At 33.1% G+C, this 24,188-nt stretch overlaps 1 protein-coding gene across 1 annotated transcript in view; it reads right to left on the bottom strand.

The window, feature by feature from the left end:
* Positions 1 to 24,188, bottom strand: part of USH2A (usherin) — a 736,138-nt gene that overhangs the window by 623,603 nt on the left and 88,347 nt on the right. Inside the window, exons 8-9 of the mRNA XM_043568966.1 lie at positions 23,667 to 23,888; positions 22,442 to 22,535 (exon numbers count right to left, since the gene is read on the bottom strand). Of these exons, the coding sequence (XP_043424901.1) occupies positions 22,442 to 22,535; positions 23,667 to 23,888 (316 nt within the window). The remainder of the gene's footprint in view (positions 1 to 22,441; positions 22,536 to 23,666; positions 23,889 to 24,188) is intronic.

Here is a 24,188-nt window from a genome sequence, read left to right on the forward strand (position 1 = left end):
GAGAATAAAAACTGAAGAAAAAAATAGACAAGCCAAGGACAATGGGACAACTATAAAAGGTATAACATACACATAATGGAAACACCAGAAGGTTAAGAGAGAAAGGAATAGAAGAAATATCTGAAACAATAATGACTGAGAAATTCTTCAATTTAATGTCAAACACCAAACCACAGATCTAGGAAGCTTAGAGAACACCAAGCAGGATAAATACTAAAAACAAAAAACAAAACAGGAGTGCCTGGGTGGCTCAGTCAGTTGAGCATCCTACTTCAGCTCAGGTCATGATCTCAGTTCGTGGTTTCAACCCCCAAGTTGGGCTCTGTGCTGACAGCTCAGAGCCTGGAGCCTGCTTCAGATTCTGTGTCTCCCTCTCTCTCTGCCTCTCCCCTGCTCATGCTCTGTCTCTCTGTCTCTAAAAAAATATAAACATTAAAAGAAATTAAACAAAACAAGGCAGCAAAATCTGTACCTGGACCCAGAGTTTTTAAACTATAAAAAATCAAAGATAAAGGAAAAATCCTGAAAGAAGCCAGTTTTAAAAACACCTAACCTGTAGAATCACAAAAGAATTACATCTAACTTCTCAAAAACCATGCAAGTAAGAGGAGAGCAGAGTGAAATGCCTAGGTGTCAAAAGAAAAAAGTCATCAACCTAGAATTCTGTACCCTGCCAAATTATGCTTCAAAAGTGAAGGAGAAATAATCACTTTCTCACACAAACAAAAATTGGAATTTGTTGCCAGTAGATCTGTCTCACAAGAAATGTTCAAATTTCTTTAGAGAGAAGAAAAATACTGTAGGTCAGAAACTCAGATCTACATAAAGGAAGAGCATCAAAGAAGGAATAAGTGAAGGTAAAACTTTAAAAATGTTCCATCAGTTATAAACTTGAAGGGATTTAAAATATAATAAACTAACACTTAGTAGACGGTAAGTTAACATTTGAAACCTTGTGAATTAAATTGTATTTCCTGTAAAAAAAATTGAGTAGCTTGAATAGTGTTTGCTTTCTTATCCTATAACTCTATAACTTTCCATTCTGAGCAAGCATCTTTTCTATGCCTTGATGAATTACCATATTGCTTTGTAAGTATGGATCCGTTTCCATCATTTTTTAATGTTTATTTTATTTATTTTTGAGAGAGAGAGAGAGAGAGAGACAGTGACAGTGGGGAGGAGCAGAGACAGAAGGAGACAGAGAATCCCAAGCAGGCTTCACACTGTCAGCATAGAGCCCCAATAGGGGCTCGAACCCACAAACTGTGAAATCATGACATGAGCCAAAATCAAGAGTCAGACACTTAATCAACTGAGCCATCCAGCTGCTGCCCAACTTCCATCATTTTAATCTTTGCACTTCCAGTGTCATCTTCACCCTATTCCTCATAACCACTGTGCTCATATTTACACAAATGTAAAATGCAGCTTTTATATCCAGCTGCACATACAGAGTCTTTCAAATGGTGGCACCGGTCAGCTACATCTTCTGTGAAGAAAGAAATGCTCAATTACCCTTTTTGCATATTCATGTTTCTGAAATGTCACATGGGTTTATTCCTGACAGACTAGGAAGCAGCACAACTGCAAGCTCTCTATGAATGAACTGAACGGATGTGTACCAACCAATCACCAACAGACTGAAATAAGAGACATGATTGGTCACTGATCATGATGTGCATTCATTCTTTCCATAGTAATTTGTAGATTGAAGAGCCAGAAGCTAAATCTGTACTTTATAAAATTACTCACCATTAATATACAATGAAAACTAATATTTTAACCATACTGTTGGAATATTGTGTTATCTAACTAAACTATGGAAACTGAAATTTATGTATATTGGAACTCTGCAGAGTAAATATGTTTTAAAGATTTTGTTACATATGGCCAAATTCCTTCTAGAAAACTAAATTTATAGTCCCACCAGAAATATATGAGAATGTCCATTTTATGTTCTGTTCAACCTAAAACTGTTATTATCTCTTCATGATTTTTAGAAAAATATTAATCACTGTTTGGGTAGGTATGTCTTTTGTTACTACTAAAGCTATGTGTTTTTCATCTGGTTCTTGGCCAAATATATTTTTTGAGGAAACTTTTCATTTGTATTTTGCATATATTTTTTGTGTTGATTTTAAATCTTATCATATTAAATACATTTTTCTTTTGCCAGTCAAATAGTGAGGATTTAGTTCATAATTTTCTATATATACTTTTATTTTTTTTTCTTTTACTTTACTTCTACTTTAGTGGCCAAATTTTTCAGTAAAACAGGTAATATACATGGCACAGTTATAATGGTAGACATATTTGCATTATTTCTGAATTTAACGGAAATGTTTTTAATGTTACAACTTTTCTAATGATGTTGACTATATCAGGTAAATTATCATTTAAAAGAACAAATATATTCTGAAATTAATAATATCTTTTTATATTAAACATGAGAAATATATTGTCAATTTTGTTAAATGTCCTGATTTAATTATTTGACCCAGTGTATTAATAAATTGTTATAGGATAATAAATTAATTAGAATCTATGCTTGCATTCTTAATTAACATCATTAATGGTAAATCATGGCTAAAATTATTTAAGATTTTAAATTTATATTCATAAATTAACTTGTTCTATGTTTTTATAAACACATTAAAATAAATAAAACCCTAACATTTTAATGCAGAATCAGTATGTGCTTCAACTTATCAAGTTAACTTTAAAATCTGAGCGATCAGAAAATTCATATTTTGTACACACATTAAAACCTACTATAGTTTGTCAAGTTATGTTGCTTATAAAGTATGACTGATTCAAGATTTAAAATAATATATACATACATAACAGAATTTCTGAATTATTTTTCTTACACTCCCCCCCCCACCATTTTCTGCTATAAAATAATGTGACTTCTGAAAGTGCCCAGCTTTTCTCAGAGTTACATATTTAAATGATGAATTAGGAGAGTCAAGCCACGTAAAGTCTCAAAAAGCCCCCCATCTATACATAACAATGATCCTTTGAAATTTTTTATTTTTTTAAGATTATTAAAAACTATTTTGATATTTTGGACAAGAAAGGTCATTTCCTTTTACTATTTTCTGCAATAAACATTTAATATGTTAGAGCAGTTTGACATATTTCATAATCATTACTTGGACAAACTGTAGTCTAAAGCATTTTTTACCAGTATTTTTTTCTCCTCCACTAGTTCATAGTTGAACAATTTCCTCCCTTAATATTTTTAAAGTTGGAAAGAAAAAAGTATATAAAAATTTAATTGTCCAATGTGTTGCTGTTCTGTGGTATTCTGAAATTTTTAGCATGAAAACACATAGTTTTGTTACTTAGCCAAGGAAAAGGAAAACAAAAGACAGAGAGAGGAAAATGAGATGGAAACATCACCATTTTCCCATCAGGTAATGCTTAATTCCAATAATTAGTAAAGAATTCACTCTTGCATTTTGGTAAATTTTTTAAAATCTTTATTATATTCTTTTTGGAGTGCTGAAGATTCTTTCTCCCCAAAACCCACCCTTGGCACTGGGATACCTGTACTGTTTTCTCCTCCCACAGCACTCCATACCCTGACCATGTTCCTGTTGTTTTGAAGTGAAAATATTGCTTTACTTACATGTGTCTTCCAGGAGTTACAAGTTATTGACTTTTGTACTCCCTGTGTCATCTGCATAGAAGCTTACTAGACAATTGCTGAGCTGTTAACTGAAAATTCACATTTAATAAATATAGGAATATCCAAAATAGTCATTCTTAAGAAAATTTAGAGAGGGGACACAATGGAAACAATTTATAAATAGGGTAAGGTTTATATAAAGACTTCAAAATTGGATGTTATTAGATGATTTTCAATAAACAATTCACAAATATAATAGTCATTTTGTAAAAGAAAGTTATGTAGCAATCTATAAGAATATTGTCAATTATGGATCATTGGCCAAAAAAATAAAAAAAAAATTAAAAGCAGGGGAACAAACCTCTTTAAGTTTTATTTCACCAGCAATAATCACTTGCAAATCAAATTATATAGAATTCAATGTTAGATCTTAGGCATATGCTTGAAGTCAGACATTTTAGTTCAATTACTGGTGCTGCCACTAACAGTAAAAGGTAAGATGAAATGCAGACTTTCTGTATGCTGCACCCTCTCTCAAGCATTTAACATGGATTATTTCAATGAATCCTTTAGGCTTTGGATCATATAAGTATCTCACATCTGATTTCTGTTTGTTGATTTGTTAGCCCTGTGCTCTCACATAATTAATTCTACCTCTTTAAGCCTTATTTTTTGTTATTTATCACATGGGGTAATAACACCTGCCTCATAGAATTGTTGTAAAGATCAAGTGCTTAGCAGAGAGTCTATCACATAGTAAGCTTTTAGCAAACACTGTGTACTACTTTGTTATCAGATTAGCAACTGAGAGTTAAAGAGGTTAGGTACCATGAAAAATATCATTGGACAGGAAGTCCTTGAAGCTACTTTACCTCTGAGAATCTTAGTTTCTTCATCTCTAAAAGGAAGACAACTCAATTCAATAGCTTTATTTTTGACTCAAAGGATAAGTGGTAATTTAAGCAATGCCCAACACAAAGGCTGGCACAAATTACATATTCAAAATCTGGAAGTTACAAGATGGAGAAGGAAGAAGGAAAAGAAAGAGGAGGGTAAAAATCCAACAGAGGTGTTTATCTGAAGTTCAAGTGACACTAGCAGTATATAAGACTGACGCAGTGCAATATATTAACTATAACCATTAATAGGGGATTCTGTGATCAGAAGTGTACTAGTGCATGGTCTGATGTGGAGGATGTAGCCTAAAGAATGGAGCAATGAGCAATTAATGACCAAAATTTATTTCTGGTTAATTTTATCGTCTGTAGCTCTAACAACGGAAAACGCCTGATCTACACATACTTCCTAGGAGCCATCAGATATCATTAGGATGTAACTATCACTTCTAGTAGGCTTAACTATAGGGGAGATATATTCTAACTGAATAAATGGAAGAATAGATGAAAACTCACTTTCTGAGTTCCTGGCTTTGGAGGAGAGAAATGAGCTCATTAAGTTCTCTTCCCCAGGTCAATTAGCCATGCAATTAATCTCGTTTTCTAATGTTTTTAAAAAACTATCTCCATTGCAACACTTTGGCCAAATGCAAAATTTTTGCTGCAAGATGATGCCAGATATTTTTTTTTATTTTTTATTTATTTTTTTTTATTTTTTTGCTTCTTTGAAAGTCTTCTTACTGGCAACTTTGCTCACCCGATGTTGGTGTTTTTATTATTCAAGTTATGCTTTCTTGAATAAAGGTGGTGGAAGTGATGATACGGAATCCGTGGTCCTGTCATCCTGATTATAGATGCAGTTTGTCTTTTACAAAGCAACTGCCGGCTGTTTGAGTTTGGGATGTTGCCTACACGAGTTTGTGGAGCAAATCCAGCCAAAGCATTCTTTTGGTATTTTTATGAAGACCACATTTCTGTTTTTTGACTGTGATCTAAAAAATAAATCTCATTTAAGAATTTATTTTTACCATTAACCTAAAAAAGACATTATCAAAAAGGCTTGTATATAAGACTACACTAAATACTACAATAATGCTTCAAAGACACAGTCCTGGCTTTTTTAATGTTTAAAATCAAAGAAAAATTTGCCACTGACCTAATGGAGTGGCTTGAGTACTACTAAGTAGCTGTTGTTCAAAATGTCTAGCCTTCCCTTTGTGGACAATAAAAAACCTGCAGAAATATTAGTAACATCTTATCTCTACCTAAAGAAAACAAGCATAGATATCATTTTCAACTCTCAAGTTGAATTTTTTTTAAATATATTACAGTAGGGTGACACGGGTTTGTAGAAGCAGAAACTAGTCCTAGGAAGGAGGTGCCGGGACATTCCATTGAACCCAACAATTCCAGTGGGAGTTCAGAAAAGTGCATTTTTAAAACTAGTGGTAAAGATTTTTTTAATTGTGAAGAAAAGGAAACAATGCCCAAAAGAGAATGCTTTGAAAATGTCATATCTTGCCAAAGGAATATAATGAGTAATTATTTTATAGTGCTTTCACTTTTGAGTTTTGAATTGTCATTGATACTTACAAGACATGGAAATTCATAGCAAGAGGGAGGTAAAATGCAGAATATATCCTTTGTGTGTGTTCTCAAGATACAGTAAACATACAGAATTTTGGTCTCTAGACAACATATAATATTTTGAGAAAATAAAGTCTTAAAGGTACAGACATCACCTGGTCCAAATTGGTATGAAATATAAGCAAAAGTCTATTATTCACTTTTTTGTTGGGTCCATAGAAGACACTTTTCTGTGTACTTGGAGTTCTGTACAATATAGTATTTAATATAAATAAAAACATGAAACTTAAAAAATTATAAATATAAATGTAGAAAAGTATTCATAATATAGTTTGAACTTAAACATGATGTTAAGGATAACATGGAGAGTCTAATGCTATTTTCTAGATAGAGTTAGATTCATCTGCAGACATGGATATAGAGCTACAACTTTAAGCAGATAGAAATGGATAATACAGATTTACAATAACAATAACAAAAGATCTGAAAGGATATAAACTAAGAGCATTTGCTGAGGTTATCTATGGACGGTAAGTTACAGAAGGCTTTTACTTTTTATAAGTTTATTTTTTCCACAGGATGCATTTATTACTAATGTATTAAAAAATGAGGGCAAATAAAATGCAACTCCTTGGATACTTACAAGAAAATTACACATAATTTGCATGTAACACTTCACTAAGAGAAGCTAAGAAAATTAAAATGTTCCAGTTTTAAATTATACACAGATCAGTAAGATACTACAGAGGAAATGATTATTTTTTCAAGTCAATGTAGGCTGAGTTTATGAATTACCAGAAAACAGAGTATGAAGTTTTTAAAGATATAAATGTTTCTGAACAATGAGATTAATAAGGATTTTGAGAGATGACAGTCAAATTTTCTGTTGTAAAATGTGATTTAAAAGATACAGAACTAAACGACACACTGACATATTGGCATTTGATCTTAAGGACAATGCTGTGTTACTATCATTTTGTGTGGTTCACAAAGACAGATTAAAGACAAGAAATACTTTGTAGTCTATCCTTTGATTATTAAATTTCATGCAATGTAAATTTTTGGTTTCATAATTGCGTCTCTTTACAACTTCTTCCAGATAATTCTGAGAACCATGGCAAAATAGAAGAAACATGAGTAACTTTTGAGTAAATTATGAGCATTATGAGTAAATTTTTGATCTCATAATTTTCTTCTATCTTTTCTATCAATGACATTTAAATTTTTATTTAAAATTTAGAAACATTTGCGTACATTTTATGCAGTTTCTGAACCAGACGGTTTTCTACTTAATGTTTTTCCAATCTCCAGTTAATCATTTGTCACTTTAAATGATGTGTTTCTTCTATAACAACTGGATTCCCCCTGATATGTCCCTGGATGCTCAAATTATAAAATTAGACAATGGCTTTATCAGGGTTGAGGAACTTTATCATTGATTCATTTAACTTCTTTCATTTTGATAGCTTCTTAAGGGCTACTAATCAACTCCATGAAGTTGGAACCAAACACTTTGACATATCCAGGTAGGATTGACATAGAACAATCAGTGAATCTAGAAGACACTAATGAAATCTATTTTATTGTATTACATTCTAACAATACACAATGATATTTCTCTGAGACCATTAAATGGAATAGTATTCTCTTGTTACCATTACAGACTAGCAAAGACAATCTCTCAAAGATAATCTACAGGTCCAACAGCATTTTACCAACTCCCTCCCATCAGTCTCATTTTTGATCCATTAATTATGAATACTTTCAAATTTTCAAAAAACAGAGAACAACCTGCTTTTGAATTATTTCAAAAATAGATTGAATCATTTCTTAAATGTTCATTTTAATTTTTTTCAATATACAAAATTCAATTATATTTCCTTTTTTTGACATTGCCAATTTTTTTAATTTATTTTTTTATTGTTTTTAATTTTTATGTGTTGTTTTTATTTAAATCCCAGTTAGTTAACATATAGTGTGATAATGGTTTCAGGAGTAGAATTTAGTAATTTATCACTTACATATAATACCCAGTGCTTGTCCCAACAAGTGACCTCCTTAATGCCCATCACCCATTTAGCCCATCCCCCACCCACCTCCCCTCCAGCAGCCCTGTTTGTTCTCTGTATTTAAGTGTCACTTGTGATTTGCCTCCCTCTCTGTTTTTATCTTATTTTTCCTTCCCTTCCCCTATGTTCATCTGTTTTGTTTCTTAAATTCTACATATGAATGAAGTCACATCTGGAGGTGCACCTGGCTTGCTCACTCAGAAGAACTTGCAACTTTCGATTTCTGGATCATGAATTTGAGCCCCAGGCTGGGTCTAGAGGTTATTTAAATAAAAAACTTAAAAAAATTGTAATTAAAAATAAAAAGTCACATCTGGAAAATCTGTAAGAAGTAGTTACTTCCCCAGTAATGGTAAATGATGAAATCATCCTTTATTTTTCCTTAAGTCTAGGACATACCATACAGGTTAAAATTTAGGGGCACAAAGGACAACTATAGGTGCTGCCTTATTTTATTAAGCATTTATAGAGAAAATAGCATGTTTTCCATACGTCTGAAATCACTGCAATTATCATGAACTATCTGAATAGTCAATTTATCTGTTGTCCTTTGTAGACAACTATTAGATCTTCTTGATCTAATCAATCACAGCATAGTACGTGAAACATTGTAATTCCTCAATAAAGGTTATTGAGTAAGGGAAAGAAATGTATAAATGAATGAATAAACCAGTGAACGGATGATACAACACGAGCTCATTTCTATTAGTGAATTCACTTCCTTCATTCCTAGTTCTAGCAAAAAAAAAAAAAGTGAAAGAAAATTGTCTCCTTTTCTACTCTCAACAGAGAAATTCCCACAAATGTCTTTATCTAGACAACACTTTCATGCAATAAGAATAGCGAATATGTTATGGCATCAGTCCTAAATGCTTCATATTTATCAGCTGCCTTTCTTTCCAATAATCTATGAAGAGTTGCTATTACCTCCATTTTACAGGTAAGAAAACTGAAGAATAGGAAAGAAATAATAATTTTCTAAAATCACTCCCTGGAATGACAATTAGTATAAACTAGAAAGTAAAAATTTGTGAGGATGGCAATGCTTGCTGTGTTTTGTTCATTACAATATTCCCAGTGCCTAGAAGCCCTCACACATAGTAGACACTCAATTTACATATATATAATATGTATTATATATAAAAGTATACACATAGGTACATATAACTATGTATACATCATATATACATATACATATATATACATATATATTCATATATACGTATACACACACACACACACATATATACACAGCATATCTGTATCATATTCTCCTTCGTTCTCCATTAGAACTCTCTCTCCTAATCACCATGCTATGCTGGCGCCAGGGACAGAAAATGATCTCAGGGAGAGAGGTGCTGAGTGGATCCACTTGGCTAGCTGTTCATACGTCCCTCTGCTCAGTCTAAAGTGGAAGGCAGAGCCCTGGAAATCCAAAGTTGGAGTCTCTCCCCACGGGCTGGAAAATTCAGAGGTATGTAGGCAGCCCCTGCCTGTGTGGGAAGGGGAGGAAGGCATTCTGTTCCAAAGTGAGAGATTATAAAATGCTCACTTTTTAAGAAGTCAGTATGGTACTAACTGAGCTAAAAGAGGCAATTTGTTCAACTACTCCCAAATGGCCTAAATGAATTAGAGATCTTCTGAAAGTCTGTAAATTGCTCCTTTCTCATCAGATTAGTGTGTTGGAAATTTTAAGAGCCTAAATCTCTAATAATAATAATTGTTCTCCAGCTCTGTTCAGAGCTTCCTCTTTTCTTTCAATGTAGCAGTTCAATTGTATTCGAATGATGTTGTTTCAGTAGAATTTCTTGTGTCTACTAGAGAAATCAGCTTTATAAACATAAAAACTTCAGTGGAGTCACATAACTACTTGTTCCAACAGAAGTTTCCCTTTGTACACCTAGTGCTCCAACCACAGATGTATGATTAGACAAACATGCGAACTTCTATCAGTGATAGGTTGGGTGCAGTGGGGGATGATAGCACAGATGAAATATCCAACTATAGAGAGAATCCGGACAGAAAGTGACTCAGTGCTTTGCATATAGTAGGTGATCAATAGATGTTTGAGGAATGCATGAATGAATGATCTAATCGACTGTTTACATTTGTGACATGTTACAGGACTATACCTTAGGTTATCTAGTATTTATTGGAATTGTAACACTAAAGGTTTAAAGGTAAATGCAGTAGTTTCCTGCAGATTTTTACCTATAGATTATTATGTAATCTCAATTAGCAAACCCTAAATGATTACCAGGCCTTGCCATTGAGAAGGCTTAAATGTTCATGTATTTATCCTTGAATTCTTTCTTCAGTAATTATCTTTCCCCTGGTTAGAAATTTTCATATAATTAAAGTGTCCACAGAAAATACATACTTAGCTTCTCTCTAGATGCTGCAAGTAACAGCATAAATTAAATAACTACTGATACTATTGGATAATACTGATGAGACAGTTGTGGTAATATAATAATCATGAACACTTAAAATACATAGCCTAACAAATCAACCATTAATAGGTGTTGGCTACTTTTAGAAACTTTCTAATTTATGAAATGCCTTGTCTGTATGTCTATAGGTAAGGTTCAGTGGAAGATTGGAAACTCATCCAATAAAACAAATTTTGATAACACGTGAAACCAAATCCACATTTGCAAAAATAGAGACTGTAGACAGAATTATATGGACAACTGCTTCAGTTCTACACATTGTCCATATATAAATATAACTGATAGTTTATATACTTGTAAGGAGGAAACTTTTCACTCTGGCTTGGGAATGCAAACCATCTAACAATGTCTAGTTGTTCAATGAGATCCATTTGCATGACAGGCATTGGAGTCAGATTGCTTTTGAATACTGGTCATTGTTTCATATTTGATTTGTTCTCTGGCTTGCCTGCCCTTCGTATTGCCTCTTTAACTGTGGGAATTGTTCAGGGCACTAAATAGAAAAGACACATATGAGATACACAAGGTTCTCCCAAGGTCCAGAAGAAGGACACTGAGGTTTCTTCAAATTTGTAGGTTGTAACCAAGTCAATTCTCCTTTATAGCAACTATAATAATTTACCTCTACTGATACACCAGAAAATGTGGCCTGCAATAGAGAACACATTTGTATAGGATAATCTACACTATTTTATAAAGGAAGCCAATGAAGAGAAAATGGATACACCATATTAAAATCTCTTCAAAAATAGGTTCATATTTTAAGCAGCAAAATCCATTATGTCTTCTCATTTTTAGGGTTCCTCTACACTTAGTGAGTGGACACCAAAATGTATTTGAGTTCCTATTTGGAAAGAAAGCCATTTTATATTGGAAATTTTATTTCATCTTAGACTTCAGTACTAGATTAGTAAATTTTCAAAATCCTTTCATTAGTATAGCTACATTGAATTTTTTTAAGATTTAAAATGTCAATGAGATTTATATTATCTGTTAATTATAAATTGTCAGTCTGAATAATTTGTTTGCACTAAAGTCACCTCTATTTATTATAGTAATTAGTGTGTACCAGGAAATCTTTTTTTAAATTTCACAAATGAAAGTCCTTCAATATTTTCAAATACGTGGATCTTTAATCAAGATGTTATAGTGGTACTGTAGCATAATGCTCTACACATAGAAGGCATTTAATAAATATTTGGTGAATGAAGCTAGCAAATGATCAGTCAACACGTTAGAACTATAAAAGTACACAATAATCATGAATTTTGTAACAGTTACCCCATCCTGAAGAGTCACCTCCACTGTTTTTAGCAGTAGCATGAATACTTAACATAGATGATATGTACCTGATAGATTAATAAATCATATTATTTTAGGAAAATTATATTAAAATATTTAGGATTGTAAAATTTATAAATAATAAAAAAGCAAACAAGCATGTTCTTTTATTCACTACCTGACTTAAAAAACAAAACATTGCAATATACATTCTACTCCATCAGTGACACATGAACTTAGCAATATCCGTTCATAAGCTTTTCTTCATATTTACACTTGATATATTACTTAGTAACAGTATTATTGTGCATGTCTTAAAATATTACATAAATGGTATATTGTGTATATTATTCTATAAGCTTTTTGTATTCTATTGTCTGAGAGTCTAGTTGTGTTGATGTAATAGCTATATTCATTTATATGAATTGAACTGCAGTAAGTATCCATTTAAATGTTTGCAAACTGTTTTCCCACACTGATGACACATTCCCATCATTAATGGATGAATGAATCCCCAGTAATCTACACCTTTGCCAGCCAATGAAATTTTCAGATTTTTTGAATCTTTGCCAATCTCATGAATATAAAATGTTATCTCACAGTTATGATTATTGATAACCAGTAAAATTGCAGCTGTTTCCATATGTATATTGGCCTTTTGAGTTGCCACTTCTAGCTGCTTACGCAAATTACTTGGTTCAATTTTCTTGGTCTGTTTCTTAATTGGTTTGATTTAAAAATTCCCTTTGTCTGTTATATGTGTTGTGTTGCTAATATAATCTGCTAATATGTAGCTTTTCCTTCTCTTTATTTTAAAAATGGTAGCTATGGGGCGCCTGGGTGGCACAGTCGGTTAAGCGTCCGACTTCAGCCAGGTCACGATCTCACGGTCCGGGAGTTCGAGCCCCGCGTCAGGCTCTGGGCTGATGGCTCGGAGCCTGGAGCCTGTTTCCGATTCTGTGTCTCCCTCTCTCTCTGCCCCTCCCCCGTTCATGCTCTGTCTCTCTCTGTCCCAAAAATAAATAAAAATGTTGAAAAAAAAATTTTTTTAAATGGTAGCTTTTGGTGATTAGAAGTTTCTAATTATAATGTAGCCACATTTATCAGTTTCTTCCTCTATAGTTTTTCCTTCTTGTATTCAGAAGTTGTAAAGACATACTTTATTTTCTGTGGAAAATTATTTTTAAATTGTCTCTTGTTTTTTATTCTTGGGTATATAAAAATAATTATTTTCATGTTTCTATCCTATATCTAGCCACTTTGCTGAATTCCCCTCAATATTTAGTAATTTGTGGAATTTTTTGCATTTTCTGGCTCAATTATCTTGTCTTCAGATATTGGCAGCTCAGTTCTTTTAAGTGTTGTTTTTTTTCTTATCACATTGAGCTGGCTAGATCCTCCAATAAAATGTGGAATAATAGACATCCTTGTCTTATTCCTGGTTTTAAAGGGAATGCTTCAATAGATTTACATTTATATGCACTGTTAATATTAGGAACTGGAAGGTATTATGCTAAGTGAAATAAGTCAGAGAAAGACAGATACAATATGTTTTCGCTCATATGTGGATCTTGAGAAACTTAACAGAAGACCATGGGGGAGGGGAAGGGGGGAAAAAGTTACAGAGTGGGAGGGAGGCAAACCATAAGAGACTCTTGGATACTGAGAACAAACTGAGGGATGATGGGGGGTGGGGGGGGGAGTGGGGAAAGTGGGTGATGGGCATTGAGGAGGGCACTTGTTGGGATGAGCACTGGGTGTTGTATGGAAACCAATTTGACAATAAATTATATTATTATTATTATTAAACAAAAAAATAAATAAATCTCAGAAAAAAAAGAAAATTATACTTGTTTCTCTATCAGGTTAAGAGTTCTTAAAGCACTTATCTAGAAAGGTGTTAATTTCATTAATTGCTTTTTTCCAAGCCTACTGATTTTATGTTTTTGCTTTCTTCAATTAATGTGATGAAATACATTAATAGTTTTATTAAGATTAAATTCCACTCTCATTCCTGGGAGAAACCCAATTTAGCTACTATATATTACTGTAGATTTGATTCATCATTTAAAAATTTTTGGCTTTGTTTATAAGAGAGTGATCTTAAGTTTTCTTTTTGTACTCTCCTTGTTTGATCTTACATCCTGGCCTCCACAATTCATTTTACCAACACAGTTCAAAATAAGTTAAAAGCCTAGTATACTATGTATTTAACTTGTTTATTTTACTTCTTTGGTTTCCCCCACCCACACCACCAATTCATAAGAGAATATAAATTCTTCAAGAGTAGGAATAATTGCGTTTTGCCCAGAGATGTAAACCTACTGCATCCAAATAAGTACTCAATAAAATTTTCCTGGATTAATAAAAGGCTCATAATTTCAGTTGGAGGTTTTTTCCATCTATTTCTACTTAACTCATTGGGATAAAAGTGAAATGACTGTATGCATTCATTTACTTATAAATAGTTAATGCTTACAGTGTGTTGTGATTACAAATTCTTTATAATTTGTTGCAACTATCATATTGATTAGTACATGATCAATGTTCATAAATTTTCCAAGTGATCTTGACAAGAATGTACATTTTTTCATTGTTGAATACAGGAATCTATTAGTTTAAGCTTCACATTAGTTCAATTCTCAATTATTAAGTATTTTAATTTTTGACTGCCTGATTAATTACTTAAATGAGATGCATTAAATTCTTCTACATTGATGTTGGATTTGTCAATCTCTCTTTCCAGTTCTGTCAAATTTTGCTTTATACTTTTGAATCTATGCTATAAGATGCATGTAAGTTTAGAATTCTATCATTTACCATTATATAGTAAAGCACCTTATCTCTAATAAAAGTTTTTACTTACAGTCTATTTTACCTAATATTATATAGCTTAAGCCATTTAAAAAATTTTTAAACTTTGTATGTGCTCGTGTTTTAGGTATATGTCTCACTATCTCAACACCAGGGCCATGCTGAGCCTTGTTGGAGCCTGAGACCAAAAGAAAAATATGTACTCCTATATACATTTATAAAATATCCTCTTATAGTAGGAACCAAGTAGAAAACATTAACAAACACTCTATAATCAAAAGCATAGCTATGTATAAGCTTTCATCTTACCCAATCTGTTTTTAAACCATTGTCAACCTTTGTATGAGGCAGACACAGGAGAGCCTTATAGAACTGCTAGGCAGGGATTGTGGCTGACTGGAGTAACAGCTCTCATTGCTAAGTAACTCGGAGTTATAAAACAACAGCTTATTTTTACTTAAAATGTTTACATATTGTTCCTCACAGATTTTAGTATTATTTTGCCTTTATTAAACATTACACTAAAATATTATTTATCTTGATTAATAAGTTTTCTGGTGCCTTCTTAAAATTTGTGCCTGAGGTACTCCCTCACGTTACTGCAGGCTCTGCTCAAGACAATGGCAGTATACTATATTTTGATGTGTGTGACAATTATTTAAAAATTTTTTTACATTTATTTATCTTTGAGAGACAGAGAGAGACAGAGAACAAGTGGGGGAGGGGCAGAGATAGAAAGAGACATAGAATCTGAAGCAGGCTCCAGGCTCCAAGCTGTCAGCACAGAGCCCGACACGGGCTCAAACCCACAACTGTAAGATCATGACCTGAGCCAAAGCCAGACGCCCAACTGACTGAGCCACCCAGATGTCCCATGTGTGACAATTCTTAATTCTAACTGACAAGTGTAACACATTTACATTTGTTATATTTATTGCTATATTTTCTATATCTCTTACTTTTTTATTTCCCTCTTTCTTTTTCCTTTATGTCAGAATAAGAAAGATGTTTCCTTTTTATTCTCTGTAGTTTGGGAAGTTACATACTACATTTATTCTCTTTTGCTGTGTTATTCTTAAATAAAAATCCTGCTTAAGTTAAAATTTGAAGTATTCCACTCTCTTCAAGAATAATTCAGGGACCTTTGATCTCTTAAATGCAATCATCACTTCTGTCTTAAAAGCTACTTTTTCAATAGACTATAATTTTTGAAGCATTTTCTAGTTGACAGAAAAATTGAGAGACTGATACAGAGTTCCCATATACCTCCCACCCCCACCTATTCACAGAATTCTTAATTTTCAACATTTGGAACCGGAGTTGTATGTTTTCATAAACAGATAAACCAAAATTGACACATCATTATTATGTGGACACATAAACAGTCCACAGTTTAATGTTTACTATACTTACGTGGCTGTATTTCTATTTCATCCCACTGATCTATTTCTTTATTTTTGCCAAGACCACATTGTTTCAATTACTGTAACTTTCAGGATCTGTCTTGAAGTCAGGTAGTGTCAGTAGTCTGACTTTGTTCTAGTCTTTCAATACTGTCTTGGCTATTCTGTGTCTTGTGCCCCTCACACAAACTTGATATGGTTTGTTGATATCCACAAAATAAATTTCTGAGATTCTAATTGGGATTACTTTGAATCTATAGATAAAGGTAGGAAGAACAGACATCTTGACAATACTGAATCTTCCTGTCTATGAACATGGAATAACTAGCACAAGTGTTTTTCGAAGATTAATAATATCACCATGTGCCAGAGAGGAAATGAAATTCTAGGCCTTGATTCACGAAATATACATCGAATATAGATTCTATAATATGAACTGTTTGCTACTTAGAAAAATTAATTCATTAGTATTTACAAGAGAGATTATACAATGAAATGCATTTAAAGTAAAATCCTTGTGTGAGCAAACAGAAGACATTACTGGGAAAGCTTGATGTGTAATAAAAATATGACTCAAGCTAGTCATGATGACTCATACTTTTGGACTTGTGTGCTCTAAAGGAACACACTTTCTAAAATAACAGGAAATATTCATTTACATAATAAGCATTGTAGAGTGTGATGTTGGCACCATTCAAATTATTGAATGGTAGGAAGGCCTATTATATTAAATGTTTTAAGCTGGCTCTGCTATTTATAATACTAACAAAAATGCATACTGATAGCTTGATTGTAGTTAATTCATAAAAGCCATGATTAATGCTATAAAAGGGTCACAAATCAGAGCCAAAGAATAAGAGAAGTATTCATGGTTACTAATAAATTGCTCTGTGAATGCTTGGCCACCCTTGCAGGTAATGATGTCACAGAATGATGAAAGAATAGCTAAGTAGCCAACAAAGTGCCAGTCCTTGGCAAAGGCACTGATTATTACATCACTCTTAGCCAAGAGCCCCTGAAAGATGAACATAACTATTAAAAGAAAATGAAAAATCATTAGGATGCAAGTATCAACTGATAACACATCTCTTAAAGCTAGAATTTATCAACATTTGAATTTTTAGAACAGATATAGAGAAGAGAATGAGTAATGGGTGTATTGTAACTATGTAACCATGTTAGTTGACACGTAGTAGACATACCTAAGCTTCCAATTCCTAGGTTGTATTCTGCATCTAAGAACTTGACACATACTTTTGGAAAGTTACAATGGAATTCTTGAGCAGGTGGACCAGAGATATATTATTGCAATAAAGCTAATAGCGCAAGTAGTTAGGAAATTATTTTTTAAAAAAAAGATAAGGGAAGTAGGGAGTGGAATCAAACCTATGCACCAAAATAATACATGGTTGAATAATTCCATGATATGAAATTTTAGAACAGGCAAAGCTAATTTGTAGTGACAGGAGGCAGGATGGTAGTTTCCTGGGACTGAAGGTTGGGGAGGAGGCATGGACTGTAGAGGAGCACAAAGAGTATTTGGAGAGAAAAACATCCCATATCTTGAATATGGCAGTGATCACACAAGCGTTGCTAAAACTCATCAATCTATACATTTTTAAATGGGTACATTTTATTGTATGCAAAACATACTTCAGGAAAGTTGCTTAAAAAAAATCACTAGTTTTGCAAGATATTATCATGGTTCAAATTGAGTAAAGGATACAAGGAATCTATTTAATTTAATACAATCAATTATTTAATTGTACATGAATTCACAATTAAAATGAAAAAATTCACTTAAATTTTAAAATACATGTACAAGTAAGTGATTGTTATCCAAAAATTAATTATTTAAAAAGCATAAATGTGTTTCTTATCAAATGATTCATTCAGGGTTAAATGCAGTGTAATCCTGAATTCTACTTTGAAATATTCAACTCTGCTTGTAAGTTACTGAATGGTATATAGTCTTTTGAGATTTCTTTTGCTCTAGATTAGCCCTTAAGTGTAACAAGTAAATGATTCATTGTTTCAGTCATTTCTAGAGAAGAAGTGTCACAAATATTCTAAAATTATTCTCTATTAATGAATATACAATGATCATTTATGGTAAGCACTACATATTAAAGTCAAAACCTTACAACTGCCAATACAATATCAAAATCTGTCAGAGTTCCTATGTAGTAGCAATGAGGAGAATCACTGAGCCTCCCCACCACGGTAGATGTTTTAGGTATCACAAAATACAATGAAAATTTAAGAAAAAGTAAGTGTGGCTTGAAGTTTAGCTTAAGATCACCAGGGCTTTTGGTAATACTTTGTCTTGAGGTTTTGTTTGTGTGTTTTAGTAACTTATAATTTTATCAGTGGACAAAAGAAATGAGATTTACCAATGGAGTTATGAATTAGTTGGTCTTGCTATTCCCAGAATATTTAAACACATATTCTAGCTACTACTGTAAGTCTTAATCTATTAAGTGGGTCAGATATTAACATAAGTGAGATCACCCAGATATAAGGCTATGGATAGTAGAGAGTATGGTTGAAACCAAATAGTGTTATGGCTCCAAAGAGGGTAATTGTTACCCTGAGTTATAGTTGTTGCCATGGGTAAATGTAGACGTAGTGTTGGATTATTTTCCGATTAAGAGAATCCAGAGATGAGGGAGGAGGAGGAGAAGAAGGGAAAATTCTTGTTGGAAGTTAAATAACAAATTATTTAAACACTGTTCCCACCCGTGGACCACCTGTTTGTGAAATCAACTTCATAAACAACTAAAGAATGCTTTATATACAAAATTCTCTGGAATGGCTATGTGTAAGAACTTGCTTCTGAATTCACCATTCTACTCCTTTCTCCTGACTTCATTCATTTTCACTTCCGCTAAAAACACTTTCTTATAGGACTGCCAATTGCCAAGAATTGGCATATTCTCAAGGCTTACGTTTTCATCTGTTTGCCAAATGGCTGTAATATAATTCACAAAAGCCCTGTTTATTGAGTAATATTATTAATGGTTAGCATAATACTGTGAAATTGAAGGCATTCTTTTTGGATTATGTCCAGATCTTTAAAAAAGAACATTGGTTCCAATAGGATATGGATGGCTTACATTAAAACTTATTATTTTGAAAAGTAGAACAAGGTGAAAAGCACTTGAATAAGAATCTTTTCAAATTATTTCAGATATGTAAGTCCCACATGTATTAAAATATTTTGATAACAAAAAGAGAATGTCATACTTATGAATGCTTTATAAAATCATTTCTCATTTTCAACACATTATTGAAAATATCATAGCACTGAGAAATCATTCAACTTACCAGTCTATTGACTTTTTTCCTTCAGCTACATTTACCAAACTTTGCTAAGTTAATGATTTGTTGCTTTTTTATTTATGGCTATATAATTATCAAAATATGTCAAGGAAGAAAATAACAGAAAAGTCAACATTTTACGTTTGTTTCTAAAGGAAACTAAATGTCTAAATAAGAAGCAGTAAAATGTATTCTCAACCTAAATTATAGTTAATTACTTTGCTAGTTCATAATCCAACAGTCACCACCTGAGACCAAGTCTGAAAATCCCAACTAGACTTCTGAAACCAATCATGAGCCTTGATTCATTTAATGGCTCTATTTTTAAGGGGAAGCATGAAATCATCCAAGAATCATAAAATATCAATCACTCAACTGTGAGCAATTAAAGAGAGAGGAAGGTGGAAAGATGGGATATCAAAAGGAAAAGGAGATGGGGTGGGGGTTGAGGAGAGAACTAACTAGTCAAAATAAAGCAAAAGAAGCTTAGAAAACAACATATGTGAAAGCATTGCCCAGTCCTTAGTTTGAATGTACTGCATATATTCAGATCAAAGTGCCTTACAAAATTCAGCCCAGAGAGTTTTTTAACTGGGTTAGTGGTGAGTTTGGGGAAGTGGGGTGAGGTCAATAAAAGAAATCACTGATTGCAAGGGAAGTGTCATTTTAAAGGATCAAATGGAGAAGACACTAAGAAAATTAGAATAAATGTCACTTTAACTCTAAAATCAAGAAAAAATCAAACTGGCAACAACTTAAAACATACAATTATGGCTGAATAAAGAGTGAATCAATCAAGTTCATCCAATTAATTTCCTTTCTGGGACAATATGATAAGCTGCACAATCAAACATAGTAAAATCAATGTTTCTTAAAAAGATTTTTTTCTCATGATATACTAATCAAACCAAATTCAAAGCCTCTGGATGTTAGAAATCCAAAATATGTAAAAGATTCCTTCTTTCGAAGCAATTATCAACCAGTGGTGAGGGCTAACGTATAAATTAACAGTTCAATATAAAGCAATGATCTGGAGAATAAGTTCAAAGGAACATCTGAATCAGAAGATGAAAGTTTTGGCTTGAGCACATAGAAAGAAAGAATACTTAACCCAATCAAAGACTGAGTTGAAACTCAGGGCCAGGACTATATTCTAAATGTGCTAGAGGAAGTCTGCATTGTAGGTAATATGCTTGCCACTGAACTATATGCACTAATGTTGTCTCTGGAAACAAATTAGATCAGATTAAGAATCTCAGAAAACAGAAATGGAGTTCACCAAAACCTTGACAGGTGCTTCTTAAAAAGCAAGATGTTCCAGGGCTCTGAGTGACCCAGTCAGTTAAGCATCTGACTTCGACTCAGGCCATAATCTTGTGTTTCGTGAGTTTGAGCCCCACATCGGGCTCTGTGCTGACAGCTCAGAGTCTGGAGCCTGCTTCAGATTCTGTGTCTCCCTCTCTTTCTGCCCCTCAGCTCCCCTCCCCTCCCCTCCCCTCCCCTTCTCTTCTCTTCTCTCTATTGAAAATAAGTAAACATTTAAAAAATTTAAAAAGAATAAAAAACAAGATATTACATGATATCCTCAAAGGACAGAGAGAAGTAAAGTGACTAATTAAAAACATGTACAGGGCAAGGTTTAGAACACAAGTCAAGTAGGAATCTATGAGACAGTGTACATTGTGAGGTTAATAAAAGAAATCACTGATTGCAAGGAAAGAGAAATGTGTATTTTAAAGAATCAAAACAAGAGGACACTAGAAAAAATATAATAAATGTCACTTAAATTTAAAATCAAGAATCAATCCAGTTGGGAAAAATTAAACATAATTATGGCTGAACTTATAAAGTTTAGAAACATTATCTTAATCTTTATTTTAATAGATTTACAATTATTTTTACATTTAGGTCTTTAAGTCACCTGGACTTCTGTACATGCCATGAGGTAGGGCTTTAAATTTTTTTTTTTCCAAATTAACACCAATTGCCTTAAACATCACTTAGGAGGCTCTGTCCTGTTTATTTTTCATTACTGGTATGATTGTTTGTGCTGTTGTACCTGCTTTCATATCAGCTGCTATTGATGCTGGACATCTCTATTAACAAAAACATCTCAATTTCATTTCCATTTACCCCTTTTTCCTGAAGATAGAGCTAAATATCTACTTCAACTATGAAACTTCCCTGGACCATCACAGACAACCTAAAGTAACATCATTTCTGAGTCCTTTTACTATAGATATTCAAATTAGTTGCTTAAAATTACTGGTATCAGCAATGAATTCAACTTGACTGATACAAATACATAAAGATCTCTCTGCATCAGAAGATGCTTATGTTGCACAGACACCTTTGTATAAATACCTTTTAGATGCAGAACTCAGACCCTTATTTCTAGTGCCATGCTTCCTAGACACCTTAAAAAAGTGTTTTATAAAACATGATAATACTGATATAACAAAGACAGCAAGGTGAGGTTTAATCTTAGTTGTTATTTTACTGATTGAGTTTATTTTATTTTTTTTAATTTTTTTTAATGTTTATTTATTTTTGAGACAGAGAGAGACAGAGCATGAATGGGGGAGGGTCAGAGAGAGGGAGACACAGAATCTGAAACGGGCTCCAGGCTCTCAGCTGTCAGCACAGAGCCTGACGCGGGGCTCGAACTCATGGACCGCGAGATCATGACCTGAGCCGAAGTCGGCCGCTTAACCGATTGAGCCACCCAGGCGCCCCTGATTGAGTTTATTTTAAAAAATAATACTTTCATCTTTTCGATGACTTTTATTTTTCTCTACCAAAAATTTTCTGAAATAATTGACATTTCAGGCTCATATCAATTATTTTTATTGACATCCAGAAAATAGACCAAAATTAAGTTAAAAAATTATTTTCACCATCCCCCACTTTTTTGTTTGTTTTGGTTGTGTTTTGTTTTTGTTTTGTTTTTTTGAGGTGTCCATGTATCAAACAGAGAACTCACATGAAGTCCTTGGGTGAAGCTTTCCAGAGAGCAGAGGCATCGATAGGGCTGGCTTGTTGTGTCACACTTATTGGCATGACCGTAGCACTGACATCTGTGAACAGGAGCAACAGACATTTCTAAGTCAACTCCACTGTGAATATATTTAAGGGCCTGTGAATATATCCACTGTGCGGATCCAACAAGGAAGACAAGTATGTTAATCAACACAAAGATCAGTTTCTCTTCTATCATGTGGATGCTCATGAAAGTTTTGCATTAATCCTAACGTATTGGGTGAAGTGCCATCAATATCCAAACCATATTGTTCTGAAAAGGTAATTTTCAAGCCTCCCTGGAAAAAGGGTCAGGGATTGTTTCTATCTATATCAGACATATGACAAACTTGTCAAGGGAAGGTATTTACTGAACCTATTCAAGTCACGGTGAAAAATATAAAGTTTAGAATAAACTGCAGAGTGAAATTAACAAATTTCAATTATTTGGGAGGTTTTTTTCACCAAAATTATATGGTGACTATTTAATGGTAGTATTATTTTCATTATGCTAGTACTAAACAAAAAATAGTTTGGTATTCTAGTAAAGATGTACTTTACTTACACAGCATATCACTCTTCTAGCACAACTCAATGCTAAATATAGTCTACATAGGTGTCCTTTCCATACTAAAGAGTATGCTGCTCTCCAGCTACCCATACTTTGAAATACTACGAGCCTTGTTCTCAAGTATGGTCAGATGTTTATAAATTATCTAGGGAACAGATTTTTTCTCCTAGGAAAACAAATATTCTTCATAAAATTGTGAATTGTGAATTCAGGGAGGCCAAGCCCCAAGCTTACAAACTAGCTGGGAGTAGAATTGTCCTTCAAAATCTAGCTCCTTCTCTTTGACTTCAAGAATATTTTAAAAATTATATTGCAGAACAAACCAAGTAAAATATTTAGTAAATCATTTCTAAGCCAGATTCAGGGCATCACACCTTCTAAACCCAACAGCTTCTGAAAATTGATTCTATAACAATGTGGTCTTACATATGGGAAAGAATTACATACAAACCTTTCTTAAAAAAATCTTAGAGTAGGAAGCCATTTCAAAACATGAAGTTTGAAATCTGGTTTGCTCTACATCTTAATGTATTTTTAAGTAAGTATGACCACAGCCTTGTTGAAAACAAAACTCATGATGAAAAGCACCCTGCAATCAAACCTCAGTAATGAACATTACCTCCCAGTGATGGTGATTTCATCAACTGCATAGTATCTGTGTCTGAGGCTGACAGGAGTCTCAGTTGTATAGTACTGTCCGTAAAAATGAAGTCTTATTTGTGTGGCTTTTACAAACTCTTGAAGAGATGGAGTGTTATAAAAGTTATTGTAGCCAGGACGATGATTTGGTCCAGGTGTTAGGATGCTAAATGTGACATTACCATGTGAATATGGAGTGACACTGTTGATGAAAAATATTTGAAGTCATGAAAAGCCATTCATAATTTTAATAAAACAGAATCATAACTTTGAGACATTCTTACACAATACTCGTAACAACTTTAATTCTTCATTCTGGGAAAACAGACATATCTCACATAATTTGTATGCAAACAATATAGGATCATCACAGAAAAAACATAGTAAAACATTTCCTTGAGGACATAATAAAATTCTATTAATATAGATAACTTGCTAAACAATCTGAAAATCAGATTATAAAGCCCAAATGAGGCTGTAAACAAGAGATACTCCAAAGTGT

The sequence above is a fragment of the Prionailurus bengalensis genome, chromosome E4 (genome assembly GCF_016509475.1).
Source record: "Prionailurus bengalensis isolate Pbe53 chromosome E4, Fcat_Pben_1.1_paternal_pri, whole genome shotgun sequence".
NCBI classification, from domain to species: Eukaryota; Metazoa; Chordata; class Mammalia; order Carnivora; family Felidae; genus Prionailurus; species Prionailurus bengalensis.